The 20314-nt window shown below is 35.5% G+C and overlaps 1 protein-coding gene across 3 annotated transcripts; it reads left to right on the top strand.

The window, feature by feature from the left end:
- Nucleotides 1-178: 178 nt before the first annotated feature.
- On the top strand, nucleotides 179-20050 carry LOC128018962 (transcription factor E3-like). Of its 3 annotated transcripts, none has more exons than XM_052604883.1 (10): nucleotides 179-704; nucleotides 5459-5572; nucleotides 7566-7794; nucleotides 7882-8106; nucleotides 10892-10987; nucleotides 12606-12723; nucleotides 13371-13427; nucleotides 13626-13701; nucleotides 13952-14099; nucleotides 16236-20050. In XM_052604883.1, the coding sequence occupies exons 1-10, from the start codon at nucleotides 571-573 to the stop codon at nucleotides 16662-16664; spliced, it is 1626 nt and encodes a 541-aa protein (XP_052460843.1). In that variant the 5' UTR covers nucleotides 179-570; the 3' UTR covers nucleotides 16665-20050. The 3 variants fall into 3 exon arrangements, with proteins under 3 accessions (XP_052460843.1, XP_052460844.1, XP_052460845.1); XM_052604884.1 differs by having other exon boundaries at nucleotides 223-704; nucleotides 12606-12711; XM_052604885.1 differs by lacking the exon at nucleotides 179-704 and adding an exon at nucleotides 2550-2890.
- The last annotated feature ends 264 nt before the right edge of the window (nucleotides 20051-20314 follow it).

The raw sequence follows: 20314 nt of genomic DNA, 5'->3' as shown, positions 1-20314 counted from the left end.
GAATATCACACGTTCACTATCCAAAACTAAAGGATGACGAAATAGTTTGAAACGTTATATCAAAGGCTGACATAACGTCTGAAGTAAACAAATATTCCATCGGTCGTCTATTGGCTGATCGCAGTGAAGCCCCGCCCATGCTGTATATCTATTGGAGCGCTCGTCTGTCCGTCCACACTCGTCTGATCATGGAGCGTCACTGTGGGGTTTTCCAATCAGAATTACTCCCCTTTAAGTGCAGAGAAGAGGAGAAGAGAGCGACGTAACTGTTGTTTGCACAGCAGCCAGACTAGGAACTACGGACTTTAGACTTCTAAGACTTTATTTTCAATCAAGCTTTAGCGCAGACTGATAAAGAAAGCATTTATACGGAGATATTGAGGAAACGCGTAGACTAGCTTTAGTTAGCGGTCGGGTAACGTTAGTACGACGGTCTTCTGTTTAAACCTCTTCAGAAAACAACTGTTTTGATATTATTTGTTCATTTTAGCTATTTAGCTTTATTATTATTCTCGTTTACTCGAGCTCGTGTGTTTTGCTGGTTGTAAATACAGTTTCACACCTGGAGAAATGTCCAGCCAGCAGTCCGTCAGACCCGAGAAGGGCAGACCGGAAGTGATGTTACCTGGGCAACAGGCGCTGCACGAGCATCCTCAGACCGTCTACGTCATATTAGACTCCTCCGAATCTGTCAATCTCATCAGGTGAGTGCAAAAGCATCACATAAACTCTAGTTGCAATGACTAACTCAACCAACGAAAGTGATTGTTTGTTTTATTGCATCTACATGCATTAATCCTGCAGAGTGTGGTTCACTAGATCATAGGCGAAATTGATTAATTTGTTTGTTGGACATCTTAAGGCTAGATGTGAAAATATTGACAGCCTGAAGATAAACTCAATTTAGATGCTTAGGATTAGAGGTTGTTCAACTTTCTGTTGCATCAACAGTCACTGAAGTGTTAGGATGCAGATTCAGAATCAGACTGTGCTTTTGGTGTCACATTTTGGAGGTTACACATTTTATTTTTGTGTATAACTTGACTGTACTCAAAGGAATGTATGCAGTTATTCAAAGGGTATTTCTCATTCAAATTATTGAAATATTAGGATTATTATGCATAGTAACCAAAAGCAGATGTTGGACACTGCACCTATTATTTTTTTGCAAAATTCAAGTCTCTAAATGTCATGTGCAGGAGGAAGAAGCCATTGGCACGTGACAATTTATGATTCAACTTTATATCTTTTGCACTTTCAAAACATAATGGGGACAAAGGTGCTGTACATAAAAGTTGCAAAAGTAATCCAATACATTATTTTAGGATCCCTGAAATGTGGGGAATTTCAGAATATGAAAAGAATCATCTCCTTAAATTCACCAAACCAGCCATCAAAGCCATTCTGCCAGCCTCAAACTTTAAAGCTAACTTCTCTCCCTTCCATCCTGCCAAAAAAAAAAAAAAAAATCCTGCCTGTGTTACTCCAACCTACAAGAGCCGTTTAACCAGAGATTTTGTTTTACCGTTTCAGTCCTGGGCCTCAGATTTCATGGGACATGGCTCAGCAAATCCACCCACGCACCCATTTTCCCTTTTTCTTTTTCCCTATATCCTTGTTTTTGCTGTCCTTCCTCTAAAGTTCTTGCTTGCATTGACTGAATGCTTGCTGTGCGCATGCTATTTTGCTCCTTTTGTACCCTAAAAGAATGTTTTTTTTTTATTTGCTATCCTCAGATAAAAAGACATGAAGTCACATTTTTCTCTCTATAGTCCAATTACCATAAAAGTTTACCTTTTATGTTTTACATAGCACTTGTTGCATAATGTGCTTTCAAAGTTCAATATTCTTTATCGTCACATTATCACACCGTTGGTAGTTTTGTTCAGTGCAGAAAGAGTAAAATAAAATGTTACAATTGATGATACAATAAATGCAGCAGATATTTGAAAGTGTAGTCTGTTTACAGTTAGCAATTATATAAAACTGAGTGAAATAGATTGAAAATACATAAATCCATTATTATCTAACAGTACAATATTACAAAAGCTTGTATTATATTGTAAGGAAAATCCAAATAAATATATGAAATAAATAAATAAAAATAGAGTTAAATAAAAAGGGAATACATTTATATTGATAAAGGCTTGATGGAGTGACTCCCTCTGGCGGTAACTAATGATATTCGGCTTTTCCGCTTCTCTGTTTTAAGTAAAGCTGTAGTTTTATTAGGGGCAGCCCGCAGTGGATACACTTGGAAAACAGATTATTTTAGTTTAGGGATGATTTTCTCGTATATGAACAATTTTCGTTGAAATTGGGGTATTTGGGAGAAGTTCTGCAGCCTGAAAAGCGTCTCTGGATGCTGCACTACGCTGAAGGGTAGGCTCATGAATATTAATTAGCCCTCCTTAGCCGGGCAGGCTGGTTGGCTCAAAGACAGGCGTTGGTGAGTGGGCGCTAGTCAGCTGGCCAATTAACGAATAGCAAGGGCTCGGTCTATGAATATTAATATGGTATTCTGACTGACAGCTCCAGGAAGGTTAACAGGCCACGTCTAAATGAGGCTTTTTGATATACATGAGCTAGGGCTTCATCGTAGTAGGTTTCGTAATTTTACCGGAGGATAGAGAAGCTTCGCGTGCGCCGAGTGGCACAAACATGGCCACCTACTGAAACCAAAACACTAGCGAAACGATGATTCCCTGCGCGTGAAATCCTGCCTTTAGATTGTGCAAATCAGCGTGACAGTATCGTATCAGTCCTGGCTTCAGATGCAGACCATGAGATGGAGGTGTTTACAAACCGGATTTACCGGGATGCTTTCGTTTGATAACGTTTGATCTGATTACATCACTTGGGTTATTCCACTATCCAGAAGAGGCTTTAGGTATGTGATATAGAAATGCATTTAAAGTTCCCTGTTGATGCTATTTCATAGTTTATGCTCAGAGGTGATGGTGTTACAGATGTTTTTGTAACCTTTCTGCTATAATAGCACATTGGTAAGACTGTGGATATTTCTCAAACCCTTGTGATTTGCCTACATAGACATCATTTTTGGGATCAGTGCTGAAAATATTGTATAGATGAGAGGCTTACTAGTTTTATGGCACTTATGCTTTTTAAGGTTTTGATGGCCAAGAATGCTGTCTAGGTATATTTATGAGCAAGTGTACACAAACCTATTAGGACATGCAAATATATATATATAATATTTATTATTATTATTATTAAAGAGCATGTATTTTAATTTAAGTTGGGATGCACCGAAATTTGAATTCTGGGATTGAAACTGAAACCGAAAGTTCTGGATGCACTTGGCCAGAAACCGAAACCAAAAATGTTTTGTAATGATTATTTATTATTTTATTTAATAATGCAAATAATTTTGTAAGACTTTTTAAATTTAACTCAATTTTAATGATACTGAATTTAAAAAAACACAAGCCAATAAAATAACCAGACTTTTACTGAAAGTAGCACAATAAAACTGGACAGAATTTATATTAATATTAGTAACACTTTACATTAAGATTCATTAGTTAACTACTTTAGTTAAAATGAGCTAAGAATGAACAAAAGTCCTTTTTTTAATAGTCCTAGCATTTATTAATCTTAGTTAATGTTAATTTCAACATTTACCAATGCATTATTAAAATCAACAGTGCTTGTTTACATTAAATGCAGTCCGAGTCTGAATTAAACTAACAGTGAACAACTGTATTCTCATTAACTAACATTAACAAAGACTCATAAATACTGTAATAAATATATTGTTCAACGTTTGTTCATGTTAGTTAATACATTAAAAAAATATATATTCTCAAGTATTTTTAAAATATTGTAAAGTGTTACCTTAATATTAAATGTAAATATATTATTTTTTTATTTACTTCTATGTAACAGAATTTTTTTTTTTTGACTAATTATCCAAATAATGTATAGTCCTACAAAGCTATTATTATCAGAGGATGTGAGCAGAGAATAGCTAATTTTATTTATATATATATATATATATATATATATATATATATGTGTGTGTGTGTGTGTGTGTGTGTGTGAAGAGTTTTAACAATAAATCCATTTTGATTAATTTGAGTAAAAATGTGTTTTCTTTACCAAGAATGAGATGAAAACCATTATTTTCTGTTTCGAACGTTCACATAGCATCTTGCCTTTAACTGTCATTTTGCATTATTGACACACTGTTTTCCTAATGAATGTTGTTCAGTTGCTTTGACGGAAGGTATTTTGTTTAAACCGCTATATAAATAAAGGTGACTTAACTTTGCTTGACTTTAGGTTTTAATAACATAAAAAAAAGTTGATCCACATATGACAGCCTCTGAACTTGGTCAATACTAATCTTATGTACAGGCACTGGACTAAAAATACAACCATCAGTCATCGCTTCCAACATAGATTCATCGGGTCATCTTGTTAATGCTATAAATTAATTACAGCAATAAAAGAAAACTTCATCATGAACAAGAACATGAACAACTGTATCACATTAGATGACAGAAATTCCAAAATGATATTTCCCTTACATTCAACTTTCAAAAGTGCTGCATTAATCTTTGCCATGTTACATTGACTAGTGCTATATGCTGTATTAACAAAAACATAAATGGCATTAATAAAAACATTAACACTGACAAGCTACACAACATCACATTCATGATCAAATGAATGCGAAATAGCTTTACTTGTCACTGATCTACAGCTCTGTGTATTAAATGAATCCGAATAATTTCCATCTGAAAACAGGTGATGGAGATTTACCGGTACTATTAATCACAGAACCGGCTTTACTGACGAGATACCCATGATACTCACAGGCGATTTATCGTGCAGCCCTTGTTTGTTGATCAAAAAGTAGATGAGGAAAACTAGGATGCTGGGTGTATTCATTGTGCCCCATTACTGTCTGTAGTGGGTGGAATGGTGCGCTGTGATTGGTTGAGGGGATATATTGCATTCTGAAAAAAAGGGAGATTGGCGTTTGTCGCGTTTTGAAAAAAAAGGGAGAAAACATGACCTAATAACACTGCAAATATTATATTATATATATATATATATATATATATATATATATATATATATATATATATATATATATATATATATATATATATACTGTATACACACACATGAGTTTAAGATTTGCATATTTTAAGTGTATGATGATACCATTAAAACCTTGGTTTGGGTGTATTAAATGATAGACTGTTCTGTGTATGTGCATCATGGTTTTTCCCGCCATCAGAGCCTGTGTCTTAAACAGTACTGGGAATGAGGAACTGCATGTGGTTAGTGACTGGCAGACTTTATTAATTACAGGATTTTACTTTACACCCCTCCTGTTCACGGTCTCTGCATCAGCATGTCAGATTCTAGGAGATGAGTTTGTGGACTGACAGAAATTGACGTAGCTGTGTTCTTCCCTTCTCAGTGTTGAACCCCTTCTTCCTGAGTCTGGGATCGTGGCAGATATTGAGGTAGAAGGTGTTTTCTCCACCGATTCGGACGCTTTCTATGAGCTGAAGAGTCAACCCATCCCCCCGAGGTGAGTCCGGTAACCGCGATTTATATAAGCACACTTCCTGTTTGTTTCTGTACTCTCACCTACACACAGATTCTGACCGCATACCAGTTATGCTTGTGAGAGAGCCGAGGTTTAATCTGATCTACTTCCTGCATACTCTGTGTTAGATGCCTAGAAGTTTTTGATCATATTTTGCTGCATACCTGTGACATTGATTTGGTGGATGGTATAATCAGCTCTACCTCTTGGGAATTTACCGGCAGTTACTGTGCTTCTAAATTGTTGAGATCTTTTACATTCTTCTTGTTTTTCATATTCATTACATTGCTTGTTTTATGTGGAATTAAACACTGTTTTTGTGCCCATTTGTGTGAGTGTCCTATGTTTTTTCTACGATGAGGCAGGTCAGGGCATGCTGTCCTGAAGGTGTTTAGACGGGCGTTGGGTTTCTGTTGACAGAACTTCCCAGTGTCTGTTTCCAGTGACTTCACAGTGATTCAGCACAAATTTAAACCCCCCGAACAGTCATAATACTTCTTTCCACTGTACTTCTTAGAAAAAAATAAAAATACAATTGATTAATGAGTAATAAGTTCACGATAGTGGTACTCTTGAGTACTCTGAAGAGCTTCAGAATTACATAGCCAAGTGTTTTTCAAGATAAATCAATTACACCAGTGTTTCAAAGTTCACACACTGTGCTGTCTCCCACAGTCTCTCAGGTTTATCCGACCGGATCATCAGCCTGACATAGTATTCTTTGGATGTGCTTGTTGCAAACACTGTGTGTGAGGCAACGTGGACTTGTCTGCTTGTTTTCCATTCGCTCTGGGACTTCCCAGAATGACTCATCAGAAAAAAACAAGTCTGTGTGAAGGGAATGTGAAGGCCGTATTGTTGGAAATGCAAGACTGTACAGAGAGATTTGATTTATTTTGCTCTACAGTTGTTATGTAAGTAGTGGCCATTGATAGCACAACTTGATAATGTTATCAAGGACATAAGTGTATGCTAAATGAATAAAATGTTGATGGTTGTATATATTTTAAACACTGTTTTTAAAGTCAATGAGAATTAGTTAGAAAAATATGTGGGATAAATTTATTTTCCCCGTCAGTTGATCAGATTTTGAGATGTGGTCATTTGACATGATTGGACGAGAGAATTGAAAAAGATGTCAGCCGAAGGGGAAAGTAGTTTCAGAGGTGATGTTTATATATTATTAAATTTTTTATATATTTTTTATAAATTATTTATGTATAGTTCCTCTCTTTATAAAAAAAAAAAATATATATATATATATATATATATATATATATATATATATATATATATATATATATATATATATATATATATATATATATATATATATATATATATACATTTTTTTTTTTTTTTTTTTTTTTTTTTTTTATGAAATATTTTTTTAGTTAGAGTTATGTTATGAGAACAAATATTTTGTTTCTTTGGAATATCATGCACTGATGAAAATTACACCAGGGATATATATTAAAGTAAATGCATCAGTTTTGATTTTATACTGACAACATAAAATAGCGTTCGCACTGCGTTTAACATCCACAGTGTGATGTATTTCCAAGTGAAACACAATATTCTGCTAAATAATGCAGAGCAGGAACTAGGCAGTTGGTCAACTATATTCTCCCGGTTTGCCTCAGTCAGAAAAAGTCATTACATTTGATATTTTTCTTCGAATTAGCATGCAAAACAAGACCTTATAAATAAGAAATTTACAATTTTTAATCAAAAGCTTTTGGGTTTATGAGAAATGCAGTTTTTGAGTTTGACATGAAAAGTAAAATGTCATGATATGTTGAATAAGAGCTCATTATTTTTGACCGTCTTGTGTTTTAAGTTGCTGTTCTCACGCTGTCTCTGTGGTGAACTCTCAGCCCTGTGTTTCAAAAATAGCATGTGGTAATATGATTACAGCACGGGGTGTAGCGTGGTACTATAAGCCGATTTACATTCTCATCGTCTGCCCTCATAGTGGCTCTGTGACCCCTGCTGACCCTGTGACCCCAGCTGGCTCCGTGATGACATCACGCGTGTTGATGAGGCAGGAGCTGATGCGACAGCAAGCTCAGGACCAGGAGAGACGGGAGGCCCAGAAACAGGCCTCCAGCGCTCAGCAGCGGCCCAATGACGCCTCCCCTGCCATCTCCGTCACATCCACCCTCCCGGCTACACCGACCCAGGTGCCTGTGGAAGTGCTGAAGGTATGGGAAACCTATAAACATGAATGTTGATGATTTGGATGTTGAAATACTGTTTACAACATGAGTTGTCCTGTGTTTGAATCCCAGGTTCAAACTCACTTGGAAAACCCAACAAAGTACCACATCCAACAAGCTCAGAGGCAGCAAGTGAAGCAATACCTTTCTCACACCCTTGGCAATAAAATAGCCAATCAGACGCTGGTGACATCGCCCTCGCCCCAGCCCACCTCCGCTCCTGCGCTGGCTCCTGCCGCCAGTAGCACTCCCAGCAGCCCTCTGGCGGTGCTCAGCCTGGGATCAAATAAAGAAGAGGTACAAACTGAACCAAGATCAGATGTTTCTGGTTTAGCATTTATATGGCCAAGAATGTGTTTTTATGTTTTTTTTTTAACTTGTGTTCATCAAGCATGCATTTAAATTTAACAGTCTGACAAAAAAAATAAATGTCAAGTAAATGCTGTTAACGTAAACTTTCTATTCATTAAAGAATCCTGGGGAAAAAAAGAAGAATTACAGTTTGCACTAAAATATGAATGAGCATATTTCCAACACTGATAATAAGAAATAATTCTTGAGCAGCAAATCAGCATATGAGAATGATTTCCGAAGGAAGACTGGAGTAATGATGCTGAAAATTCAGTTTTGCAGCAAAGGAATAAATTTCATTTTAAAATATATCCAAATAGAAAACAGTTATTTTCATTTGTAATAATATTTCACAATATTACTGTTTTTACTGTAATTTTAATGTTCATTCAAAACATAAAAAAATCTTGCCAAACCATCTTACTGTTCAAACTTTTAAGCAACAGTGTATATGAATAAAATCATACTTAGCCCATTTATTTTTGATCAAACAATTAGACCCTTGATGAGCTTAAGACACTTCTTTTAAAAACATTTAAAACCCAAACATTTGAATGGTAGTTTATCCTGTCTCAGTCTCCACGTTATGTAATTTTAGCAGTACTGCATCATGGCCATAAAGTTATAAAAAATTGTAAAGATAAAGAGTCCTTGAGCCAATGCCATAACAAAAGATGACCCATTTACACAAACAGTGACAGCATAACTTAATCTTCAGTGCTCTGACCTACTTTTACATGCACAATTACAATATAACCTTTACTATCTCTGCTCAATAACTAGATTTCAGTGTTACTTGATGCCATGATTCTAGGCTCTGGGCCCTTCAATGTAATTCTAGCAGTATTTGTGCATGCTTTATTGACTACCTGGCAAAAATCATAATATTTAATTGGTTGAAAAAGTACCCATGGCACAAACATTTAAATTTATGCATTTTTCAGAAGCATTTATCCATAGTGACTTGTATTCAATTTGAGGTATATGTTTTATTATTGCATGAAATTGAACCTATGACTTTGGCATGTTAACCTTAGCATTAGTGCTTTGAATCCAACCCTGAATATGAGCTTTAAAAATAGGGATTCTTACTTTGAAAATAAATATTTCAACATGAAATGGCTTTTCTGTTGCAGGAAATAATGTATGGGGGCTTGATTATTTATGATGGGATTTTATTGGATCAGAAAACGTTTAACTAAAATAATAAGAATTATTATAGGTTAATTTTATTTCCCTCCTGCTGTTTGTTCTTTGTTTACATCAGCAGAGAAATCACTCTTAAAATAGCGGTGGCTTTCTTCATCTCTAGACATGATTTTTATGAAGATTATGAAACATTTACATAACATGCACTGATGAATCATTGATAACAGACCAGGAACATTTCTTTAGAAAGTAAATGGTGTCATTTTGTTTTATTTATATACATGACCAAAAAATGACTACAGTTTAAAATAACTGATTTCTATGCGAATATATGTTAAAATTTATTGCTGTATGGTAAAGCTGAATTTTCAGCATCATTACTCCAGTCTTCAGTGTCACGTGATCCTTCAGAAATTATAAACTTTTATTATTATTATTATTAAAACAGCTGTACAACTTAATATTTTTGAGGAAACTGTAATGCATATTTTCAGGATTATTTGATGAATAGAAAGCTTAAAAGAATGGTGTGCATTTGAAACTGAAACTTTTTTCGCGTTATAAATGACTTTACTGTCAGCTTTGATCAATTTAATGCATCCTTGCTTGTGGAATACAAGTATTAGTTTCTTTACAAAAAAAAAATATTACTTGCATAGTGTGTGTGTGTGTATATATATATATATATGTATATGTATATGTATATGTATATGTATGCTTTGGCCTACTTTCACATGCAAAATTGCAAGATATCCTTTACAATCCTTGCCCTGAGATAGTATTATATAGATTTAAGGAATTCTTCAACATACAGTATCTTAAATCTGCCCCAGATCTGCCCAAGTAAGATAACAGCACATTCAGTATATGAAACATAACTTGTGAGAGAAGTCAAACTTTAGTATTATTGTATCAAACAGGAAAAGGTTTTATTCTCCAGCCAGCTTATTTATTGTGAATTCCACATGCTTACAAAACTGTACTAACCAGTAATTATTGTCCTTATAATCTCAAGGTTTAGGCCATTTAGAGTATGCTAGACAACTAATTAAATGTTTGGCTCTGAGACTCTGAAAGATCCTTTTGAAGAATGCGTCTCGCGTTTGCTAAATACAATAGCGCGCTTTGTCAAGTCTGTGTGAAAGTCGGCCAGACTCTCTTTGGGCACTTTGCTTTTGGTACCACATTGTGCTGGTAAATATCACACTCATGGCTCAATGACCCCAGCACACTTTGCACTTTGTGTGGGCTTGGCTATTAAAGTCTTTCAGTCCTGTATTTCTCCTGTGTACATACTGAAGGAGCCTTCTCAATCATAAACACTGACTGGAAAACCCTACGATGAAATACAAGCTGGCTAAGGTTCGAGACTTTTATCGGACTTTGAATTGGATGTCTGTATTTCTCATCTCCATGTGGCCAGTGTGTCACTCGGGAAATCAGTGTGTAGTGTGTTATTTAAACATCCAACTGCTTCATGACTCATGGCGGAAATGCACAGTAAAGCTGTTTTTGTTTTGTCTCGCAAGGAATCTAAAAAATGATCTGCAAGCTGTTCTTTCTCTTGGTTTTAAATGCACAGATCGAAGACGTCATCGATGACATCATCAGTCTGGAATCGAGTTTAAACGATGAATTCATGACACTGATCGACTCCGGTTTGCAGCTTCCCAGCACGGTATGTAGCAACATCCTCAACTCTATTAAGGATCAGTTGAGCAACTCAAGTGCTTTTGTCATCTATTTCTTAAGAACTGATTAAGAAAAGTTTGTTGAACTAGTTTTGCACGACTCTTTGAAACAGCTTTTTTTTTTTTTATTCCCGGATTGACATGATGATGGTGACACAACAGCCATTTGTCATAATTAGCGGTAGTTAATTAAAGCCCACAATTCTGCATTAGTCTTTTGCAAGAAAAAGCGAATCCTGTTCTGACATGCCATTGCTTTGGAAATACAATTTCGGTTTTCAAATCAGTAATTTTCATTTGAGTCTGGGAGGAGCTCAGGTAGATAGAGGCGCTTGTGTAACCAGTTATGATTAGACTCAAATGCTTACATTTTGTCAGTGTAGTGTTTGCATTCAGGAAGTTTGGGTTGAATCAGGGCTTGAAACACTGGAAGCAAATATAAACTTCTGACACATGGCTCACAATGGGTGGGGTCAGCACGCCACGGAGGAGTGACAGAGAGTTGCCACACACACAAGCTGAATTCTGTGGCAAGCTTGCCTTTTTTTTTTTTTTTTTTGAGACTCCAAAAGATATTTCCCCATTTCTAAACGTCCCTTTTTACGGAGAGACGCACAGAAAGAGGAAGCACTTTGTGGGTGTGTGAGAGAAGATGAGGATTCTGGTTTTACTGCCAGAGAATGAGAAGAAAAAAGGCAAGATTGAGGTAAATTTGAAGGCATTTTCAACTCTCGGGTTGCTTGTCCTGTGAGTTTCTGTGTAAATGCCATGGGAAGATCATGGTAGGTTTGTGTTTTATTTGTGCTTTAAAGACATTTAAAAATGATCTAAACATGTTGCAAACAGTCTTGTAGGTTTATTAGTGCACATTAATGCCTCAGATTTCATAGCTTGGATGGAATATATGTTACTGATTTCTGCACAGGTGTCACTTTATCGGTTTCGCAGAATTAAAAGCCACCTTTCAGGCTGGCTCTGTTTGACATGATGAATGAAATGCGTCTTCGGGTAAACCTGCGTGTTTCAAACTTCAAGCATGTTTATGAATCTTCTGTAACAGGTTTAAATATTTAAACAATGTCTGATGTTAAGGTTATCAATGTGTAGTTTTGTTTTCAGCGCTCTTAATGCATCTGCTGCCTCGTTGAATCTCATTACTGAAACGCAAGCAGAATAACTTGGCTGTTGTGTGGAAATTTACATGAGTGTTTTTATTAAGAAATTAAACAAATCTGTGGTTAAATGTGCTATCTTTATGTTCTCAAAGGTTTCAGGAAGCACTAACAGAGGAAAGTTTATGTTTTTGTATTTTTTTCCCCCTTCGAATTGCTTTTTATATTTGCATTTTTGCAGATTTTCTCTATATAACAGTCCTTGCCTTGTCTAGATTGTTTCACTTTACAAATAAGCGTGCACACAGAGCCGTTTGGCCATTGTTGAAGATGTCGCCCTTCAGATATTAACGTTCATGTTTGTGGTTATCTTGAACTGAATGAAGGTTATCCACACGGTGCACCATGTGGCAATAAGGGGGCCGCTGACCAGATAATGCAGTGGGCGGGGTCAGTCCAGGTTTAATTCATTACGATTTGTTTTTTTTAACAGCTGCCAGTCTCAGGAAACCTCCTGGATGTGTACAGCAGTCAGGGCATGGCGGCACCCACCATCACCGTCAGCAGCTCCTGCCCTGCAGACCTCCAAAACGTCAAGAGTGAGTTGACCGGTGTGTATCTCTGTCTGTGGTCTTCCATCTCTTTATTTCTCTGCTTCCTCTTCCTCATTTCTCTGGCACCGATCCTTCACCGGCCAGTCGAGTCAGTCTGACTGTATCAGCAGACTTCCACACCACATTTGCCATTTCCCAATTTTGCAGATCTGTTCTAACATACACAATATTCAAATACAGTCATCGCTGCATATGATTCATTAATGAATCAGTGGATATTTATGCTTTTGCAGAACTTGGGACTAAGTGATTAATGTAGATACCCACCATTCATCAGTCATTGCCCAGTGTGCATTTAAAAATAAATAAAACTGATGTTTTAGTAGCAATTGCAATATATTAGCAGTGTTTTATGAGACATTTGGAATAATAGAAGTGCAGATATTGTTTGTGGATGTTATTTAGCTAACATAATAGTGATGTACTTCCTTGTATCTCATTTTACTATCTGAAACCACTATAAATAAGTTATTTGTTAGTTGATTCTGACGAAAAGTCCCACTAGTCCCATAGAGAAAGTATTGGGGATACCTGTTTGGAAACAGTCATTATTTTGGCATTTCTTTCTAGTGATGCAAGTGACATAGAAATTCACACTTCCCTTGTAAAATTCAATACAAGTTGTCATTTTAACTGTTTTATAGATGCAGAGGTGAAAGCTATTATGAAGGAGAGACAGAAAAAAGACAACCATAACTTAAGTGAGTTTGAATTCTTGCAGTTTCTTTTTTATCTCTGAGATCTGTCACCACTATGTGCACGAAAACCTGAAGGTTAATCGTCCTTGGTAGAGTATAAGGAAATGAATTACATTTCAGTTAATCTGAAACAAACATCTTGCCTGTTTGGACATTCCCATCAATTTCAAGTATGTGTGTGTTTGTGTGTGCGTTTTGTAGTTGAGAGAAGAAGAAGGTTCAACATTAACGACCGCATTAAGGAACTAGGAGCTCTCATTCCAAAGTCTTCTGACCCGTAAGTATCACTGCTCTCGTTCTCACTTCTCTCTGGTTTCCAGAGCTGAAAGATTTCAATTTTATAGTTATGACAGTTCATTAGACTGAGTATTATTTTGTTATATCGAAATTGTAAAAATATGATTTTAATGTCATTCAAAGTGGTTTTAGAATTATTTTCCCCCACTGTATTTGTTTTCTGAATAATTAGTAATGATTTTGTTCAGTACATGTGTCTGTAAGAGTGTCTGCATGTGTTTTCTCAACAGCGAGATGCGCTGGAACAAGGGCACCATCTTAAAGGCATCGGTTGACTACATCCGTAAGCTACAGAAAGAGCAGCAGAGAGCCAAAGACATGGAGATGAGACAGAAGAAACTGGAACACGCCAACCGCAGCCTGCTGCTGCGCATTCAGGTATGCTGCATACAACAGATTTCACCACAAAAAAACTTGTTTACTATACTTAAAAACACTAACTATAGACAGTTTCAACGGCAACAACATAAAACGTTACTGCGCATGCGCACTGTTGTGGACCTAACTTAACTTCCGGTAGACTCCAAATAGAATAAATAACAACAGCCAAGTCCCTCTAGAGTAGATTTTCTGATAACAAACAAAATATGTTTGCTGCGTGGATCAGGCAGACTTAATGAAAATGCGAATTCATCCTTTGCCAGCAGATGTTTTAAAACATAGACATAAAGCGCGAGAAATAGAGGTTTCCCCAGTAACAGCTGTAAACAAAGCAGAGCTGGTACGCTCACACGCTGCTTTATCAGGCATATAACATGCATGTCTTCCTTCAGACGACATACAGCAATATAAAAACACCTGTGCCTCGTTTTGACATTTAAATATATAAATGTAAGGAATTATTATTATTATTAAACGTGCAGTAAGTAACGTTACTCATGTTTATTCAACGAAGCCATTTTGAAAATTGATCAGTTTTAAAATTGTGACGAGTCTCCAAAAATAAATAAATGTATGGGAAACGCACCCCGCAGCACAACCACCTGAGCCCACCTTCAGTCTCATCACCTTGACTTTAACTGCGTTTGTAGAAGGCACCACAGCCAGACCGATATACACAACACAGACCGGAAGTTAACTTAGGTCCAGGCGCGTGCGCCCGATGAAACGGTCTATATTTAAATCCATTCCAAAAATTTTCCCCCAAATCACCACAGAATTATTATTAGTAATAATAGTATTACTTCTGACTTATTAGTGCACTATTTATCAATATTTTGATTAAGCTTTTATTTTTATACTTTCAGTTTTCATTTGTATTTAGCAGTTTAGTTTTTGTTTTCGTAATTTCCATTAATTCTTTTTATATAATTAAAAATGTTCTATAGTTTTTTACTATATTTCACAAACGTTTCACCAAATCACCATGGAATTAATAGTATTTATGTACTTTTATTATAGTATTTTTTTTATATTTTGAATGAGCTTTTATTCTTTCATTTTAATTATAGTAATATTATTATTATTATTATAGTTTTTGTCATTTTTTTTATTGTTATTATTTTATATTTCTGTTTAGCTTGAATCTATTTTTATTTCCGTTTCAGTTAATATTAGTACTTAAAATTAAAATTATTTTATTTCAGTTAGTTGCCAAGGCAACATTTCTAATTTTCATCTGATATTTATATTTTATTTCAGTTATGTTTCAATTAGTGAATTTTTTTTTTAATATTTTTAGTTTTAGAAAAAATATATAATTTTTTATATTTTTAATTTTTGTAAATAATAACAACACCACACTGAAAATGTGAAATGTGAGTAATCATTTTGGTTTATTTTATTTTATATATTATTTTACTATTCATTTAGTCATTCCAGACACATTGAGCTCTAGTGCTAATTCACATTTAATTTAGATTCGCCGCCTTTCCACCACAGGAACTTTACCCAGGAACTAGGGACTTTGGCCTGGTACTCGGTGTGTTTCCACCGCAGGAACCAGGAACTAAATAAAGTTCCAGATAAAAAAAATGCCCCTCAGAAAGTCCCTGCTGGCGAGGTGGTACTTTTTTAAAGTTCCGGAACTTTCGGGGGTGGGACTTGGGCACTAAACATCCTTATTGGTTGAGTTCACGCAGCATTGGTTTGGATCATTTTCAAAATATTACTGTTATTGTGTCATGAAATGTAATTTGCAAAGCATTTCAGGCGAGAATTTAGTTGTTTAAAACTCAAATCTGCTGTTTATTAGTAGTTCCTGGGGAAAAAAGTTGCTGGTACAAATGTTCAGGGTAATTTCGGTGGAAACGCGGCAATTGACAACAATTAAATCTCTGGAGATCGGTGAGTCTGTTGCTTTCTAGTGAGCATTTGTTTTAGACAAATCGGGCAGGATCAGGCAGCAGATAAATACCTATAATCTGCTAATCACCACATCACACCATCGCTCATTTGCATAAAGATTACCTTTGTTCAACTCTTATTAAAAGTTAAGTTGTGATTTGAAATGCATGTCGTCCATGTGTAAATGCCCCTCTTGCAGTTTAATGATTGAGCCTGTGTGATCGACAGGAGCTGGAAATGCAAACTCGTCTCCACGGCGTCTCATCATCTCAGAAATCTGACTCCACGCTGACCCAGACGCAGACTTTAACTCTGGATCACAACCCCAGCAACGATTTCTCCAAGACCCTCCTGTCCCTCAACCAGACCACGCCCTCTTCTTTCTTATCTCCTCCTTCTTCCACTTCCTCAGTGGGCGGGACGGTCACCAGCCCCCTGGACCTCGGGACACTCAGCTTCAGCGAGCTGGATGACCCCACAGCCTCCGTGTTTAATCCAGCCCTGATGGCGGAGATGGGATTAGAAGATATTTTGATGGATGACGTTGATGCTCTGTCGCCTGTAGGGGGCGCCGATCCCTTGCTTTCCTCTGTTTCCCCGGGAGCATCCAAAACGAGTAGTCGTAGAAGTAGCTTCAGCATGGAAGAAGACTTGTGATGCCTTCAATTCGGACGATAGTATTGCTTTACGATGCAAATCCTGCTTGCGCACTCCATGGTCGGCCAGTAGAGGGCAGTGTAATCCTAAAGTCTTTAGCAATCGCCGTACTGTAGAAGTCCGAGATCCTCAAGACTTTTTTTCTAGAGGTGACACAAGTGACTTTGGGAGCAGACGCTGACATTTAGAGCCTCATTTATTGTCTGGACCTCTGATAATATATAGAAGGATATGTACATAGAGTAGATTTAGTGCTAAACACCAATTCTGTGTTTTTAATATGCAGTTGTATGAAAAGTAGCACTGTAATATTAACTCGTGGACACTAGCCACATGAATTTATTCAAAAAGTTGGTGGAATAGCAAAATAAATGATTATTTTAAGTTTCAGATCTCACTCATATATAGTGGGCTCCAAAAGTATGAGACTTCAAACCTGGCGATATGCAAGATTTGGAATCGTAAATAAAGAACAAATATTTTAGATTATGCACTTAAAAAAAGACAATTTTTAGATTCTCGTTTTTCATTAAATTAATTTACAGGTGTGAAGCTAATAATATACACTATTGTTTAAAGGTTTGATTCAGTCAGTAACATTTTTAAATAAATGAATACTTTAAAAGATGCATTAAATTGATCAAAAGTAACAGTGTAGAAATTTATAATGTTGCAAAAGATTTCTATTTCAAATAAGAAATATAACTTTTTTTTTACAACATTGGTAATAATAAAAAAAAAGTTTCTTCAGCACCAAATCAGAATATGAGAAGGACTCCTGAAGCAACATGTGACCCTGAAGTCACATGTATATTTGAATATATTTGAATTGAAAACAGTTATTTTAAATAGAAATAATATTTCACAATATTACTATTTTTACTGTTTTTTTTTTTTTTTTTAAATAAATGACTTGAAGAAAAAAAATCTTACCAAACCCAAACTTGAACAATAGTGTAATAAAAAAAAAGATAATATTAAATTATAAAAGTCTCAGATGTTTGGAGCTGACTGTATGTTAGTGTTTACAGTACTAGCTCATGAAATACAAAAGGGACAGTTTTTTTTTTTTTTTTTTTAAATGTGTGAGTGTGTGTATCTGCACGTCGCACATCCATGCATTTGATAACGGTGGCAGTAAACCTGTTCCTAAACCTGCTTTTAATGTCCTCAGGAAAAAGCAACAGACAGAAAACAGAACATCCTGTTCAGCTCGGCTTTCATTTCCTGCTGGCATTTTTGTGTTCTTCTGTGAAACTTCTTCTGTTTGATTATTGAGCAAATTAAAACCAGCTTCTCATCGAGGGTCTGAAAGATTTATAGGGATCCCAAACGGCACGAAGAAAGTCAAAAGAGTCTTTCTATTATAAACTAATATTGAGATCAACAAGTCATAGCAACATAACTTCAGCTTAATTTTTTAAGTTATAACATTCAACTTGATTGTTAAAGTCAATTTAATATAATTGAAGCTGAAATGACTTTTACAGCCAATTTGCTATAAGCATCTGAACTTAAGTCTTTAAGATGAAGTAGGTGGAATTAGTTTACAATGCACCTACTGTATTTGTGCCATTGATTTGCAGCGCATCTCGACCTCTCTAACTTTGATTTGAGTTTCATGCACCGATGTCAGACTGTCTATGCAAGTACTTTCATAGTGAAGTAGCAGATGACAGTCATGTTTCCTTTGACATTCAAAGACCTTCCAGCTCAGAATATTGTTCTTGTTCTCTGCCAGAGAGCAATGAATCATATCAATGAATCATCAAACCTTCATTATCGTGTATTTCTTACTGCAATCCAACATCCCTTATTAGGATTATCATGACATTCACAAGTTCTGTTTTTATTTCTACAGAGACTCGTTTTGCTATAAATGCGTTTCTTACATGCTTATAGTCAGATGAATGTTTATTGAATTACTTTAAAGTTGAATTTACTTCTGGATGACCATGTTAAAAATTAGCTTTTTTAAGATTTTGGCATTGATTTATTTTTATTTTTTTATACTCTGATATAAAAAAGGAGGAGGAGTTTTATCGTGTATATTAGCAATAGCAGCTTGTGAAACTACTGTAGTTATGCAACATTACAGTTCATATGTGTTGATGTGTCCTCTTAAACCCCAATATCTATACATTATAAGCTGATTTAGCACAATGGCTTACATGTATTTGAAAAAGAGTTTATAGTTTTTACTACATATATCAACTTATGTTATATATTTAAGATTAAACTATATATTTTCACTGCTATTTCCTTAAAAATTCTAACCGAAAGACATTTCTATCCACAGTGATGGATAGTTTTAGTACCTTGCTGGTGAAGAGGGAAAGATTTATGTTTTAAAACTAATACATTCTAGAAAATCACAAAACAGGCCAATTTTGGTGTTTCTGGTCAAAAATGGCCATCGTTTAAAAAAAATAGCTTGTAAATCTTTCATTCTGCTATATTATCACCAAATACTGGATTCAATCTTTTTGTCAACATGTTTTCTTTCAGTGTTCTCTCAAAAACTGAAGTGCATTCGTACAATCAGTGAGGCCTACAATCGATCAGGGCCAAAAAGAAATACAAAACCTGTGCTAACTGAAACAAAACAAGTTGATTAAAAAACGTGATACAGTATTTGTTAATAAAATAGCATAACTATTTTTATTTCGCTCATTTTTGACTGGGAACACCGCAAGTGTAACAAGGAAAAAAAATATAAAATTGGGAAAATCTGTAGATTTTACAATCTGTAGATTTTATTAAATGCAATAAGATTAACTAGCATTTTTGTGGAAAAGAAAATATAAAAATGAGCTGGTATAGATTTTGGATCAATGCTATGTCAGTGTGTACATCACGTCACTTTAAGATGGTTTTATCTCTGGTAAAGACATCGGTTGTCTTAAAAATCTCTACTGGTCGTGTTCAGCCACCGTGTGATTGCATGATCACTGCTAAAGATCAGTAACCATTGGGAATCACAATAGATAAATGAAGTACTTTTGTATATATTTCTTTTGATGCCTCCATGTTGGATGTCCAGTGATGGGATCTGGGCATTTCTTGTGTTTTTGGAGGTTACCCTGCAGTTTCTGCCTCATGAAATGTCCTCAAACTTGCCATCAGTTCTGTGGTCGGTGCTGTGGAGAGCTACAAAAATAACGTATATATACCTGTATAACTGTACTTCAGGAGAATAGAGAAGAATTAGACCGAGTTTACATTAATCTCATACTTGATAATGTCCTGTAGATGTCCAGTGTCCGGTCAGACTTGAGCAAAGGGAACGTGTTTGTCGTTTATTCTGTATTTCAGTAGGTCCAGCGTGCCTGTGGATGTTTATTCCTGTATTCTCTACAACATTAAAACAAGCATCAGTTTTGCAGTTTTCTTTTTGTACTCTTCAATATATTCTTTTCTTTTTTGTAAAAATATGAATAAAGTTGTAAAACAGCTATGCATTTGTAGGAGTATGTCTTTTTTTTTAAATATATATATATATATATATATATATGACAGAATGACAGAAACGTGCAAAAGTAAAATGCTAAATATGGTTTCCACTTTTCAGGACCATTGAGTTTAAGCCCCCCAGAATATAAGTTGAACAAGCCCAGGTCTGTTTATGTATTTGTTTTTTAATGTGCTTT

The sequence above is a fragment of the Carassius gibelio genome, chromosome A8 (assembly GCF_023724105.1).
Source record: "Carassius gibelio isolate Cgi1373 ecotype wild population from Czech Republic chromosome A8, carGib1.2-hapl.c, whole genome shotgun sequence".
NCBI lineage: Eukaryota > Metazoa > Chordata > Actinopteri > Cypriniformes > Cyprinidae > Carassius > Carassius gibelio.
This window is presented reverse-complemented; position numbering and strand designations above follow the sequence as displayed.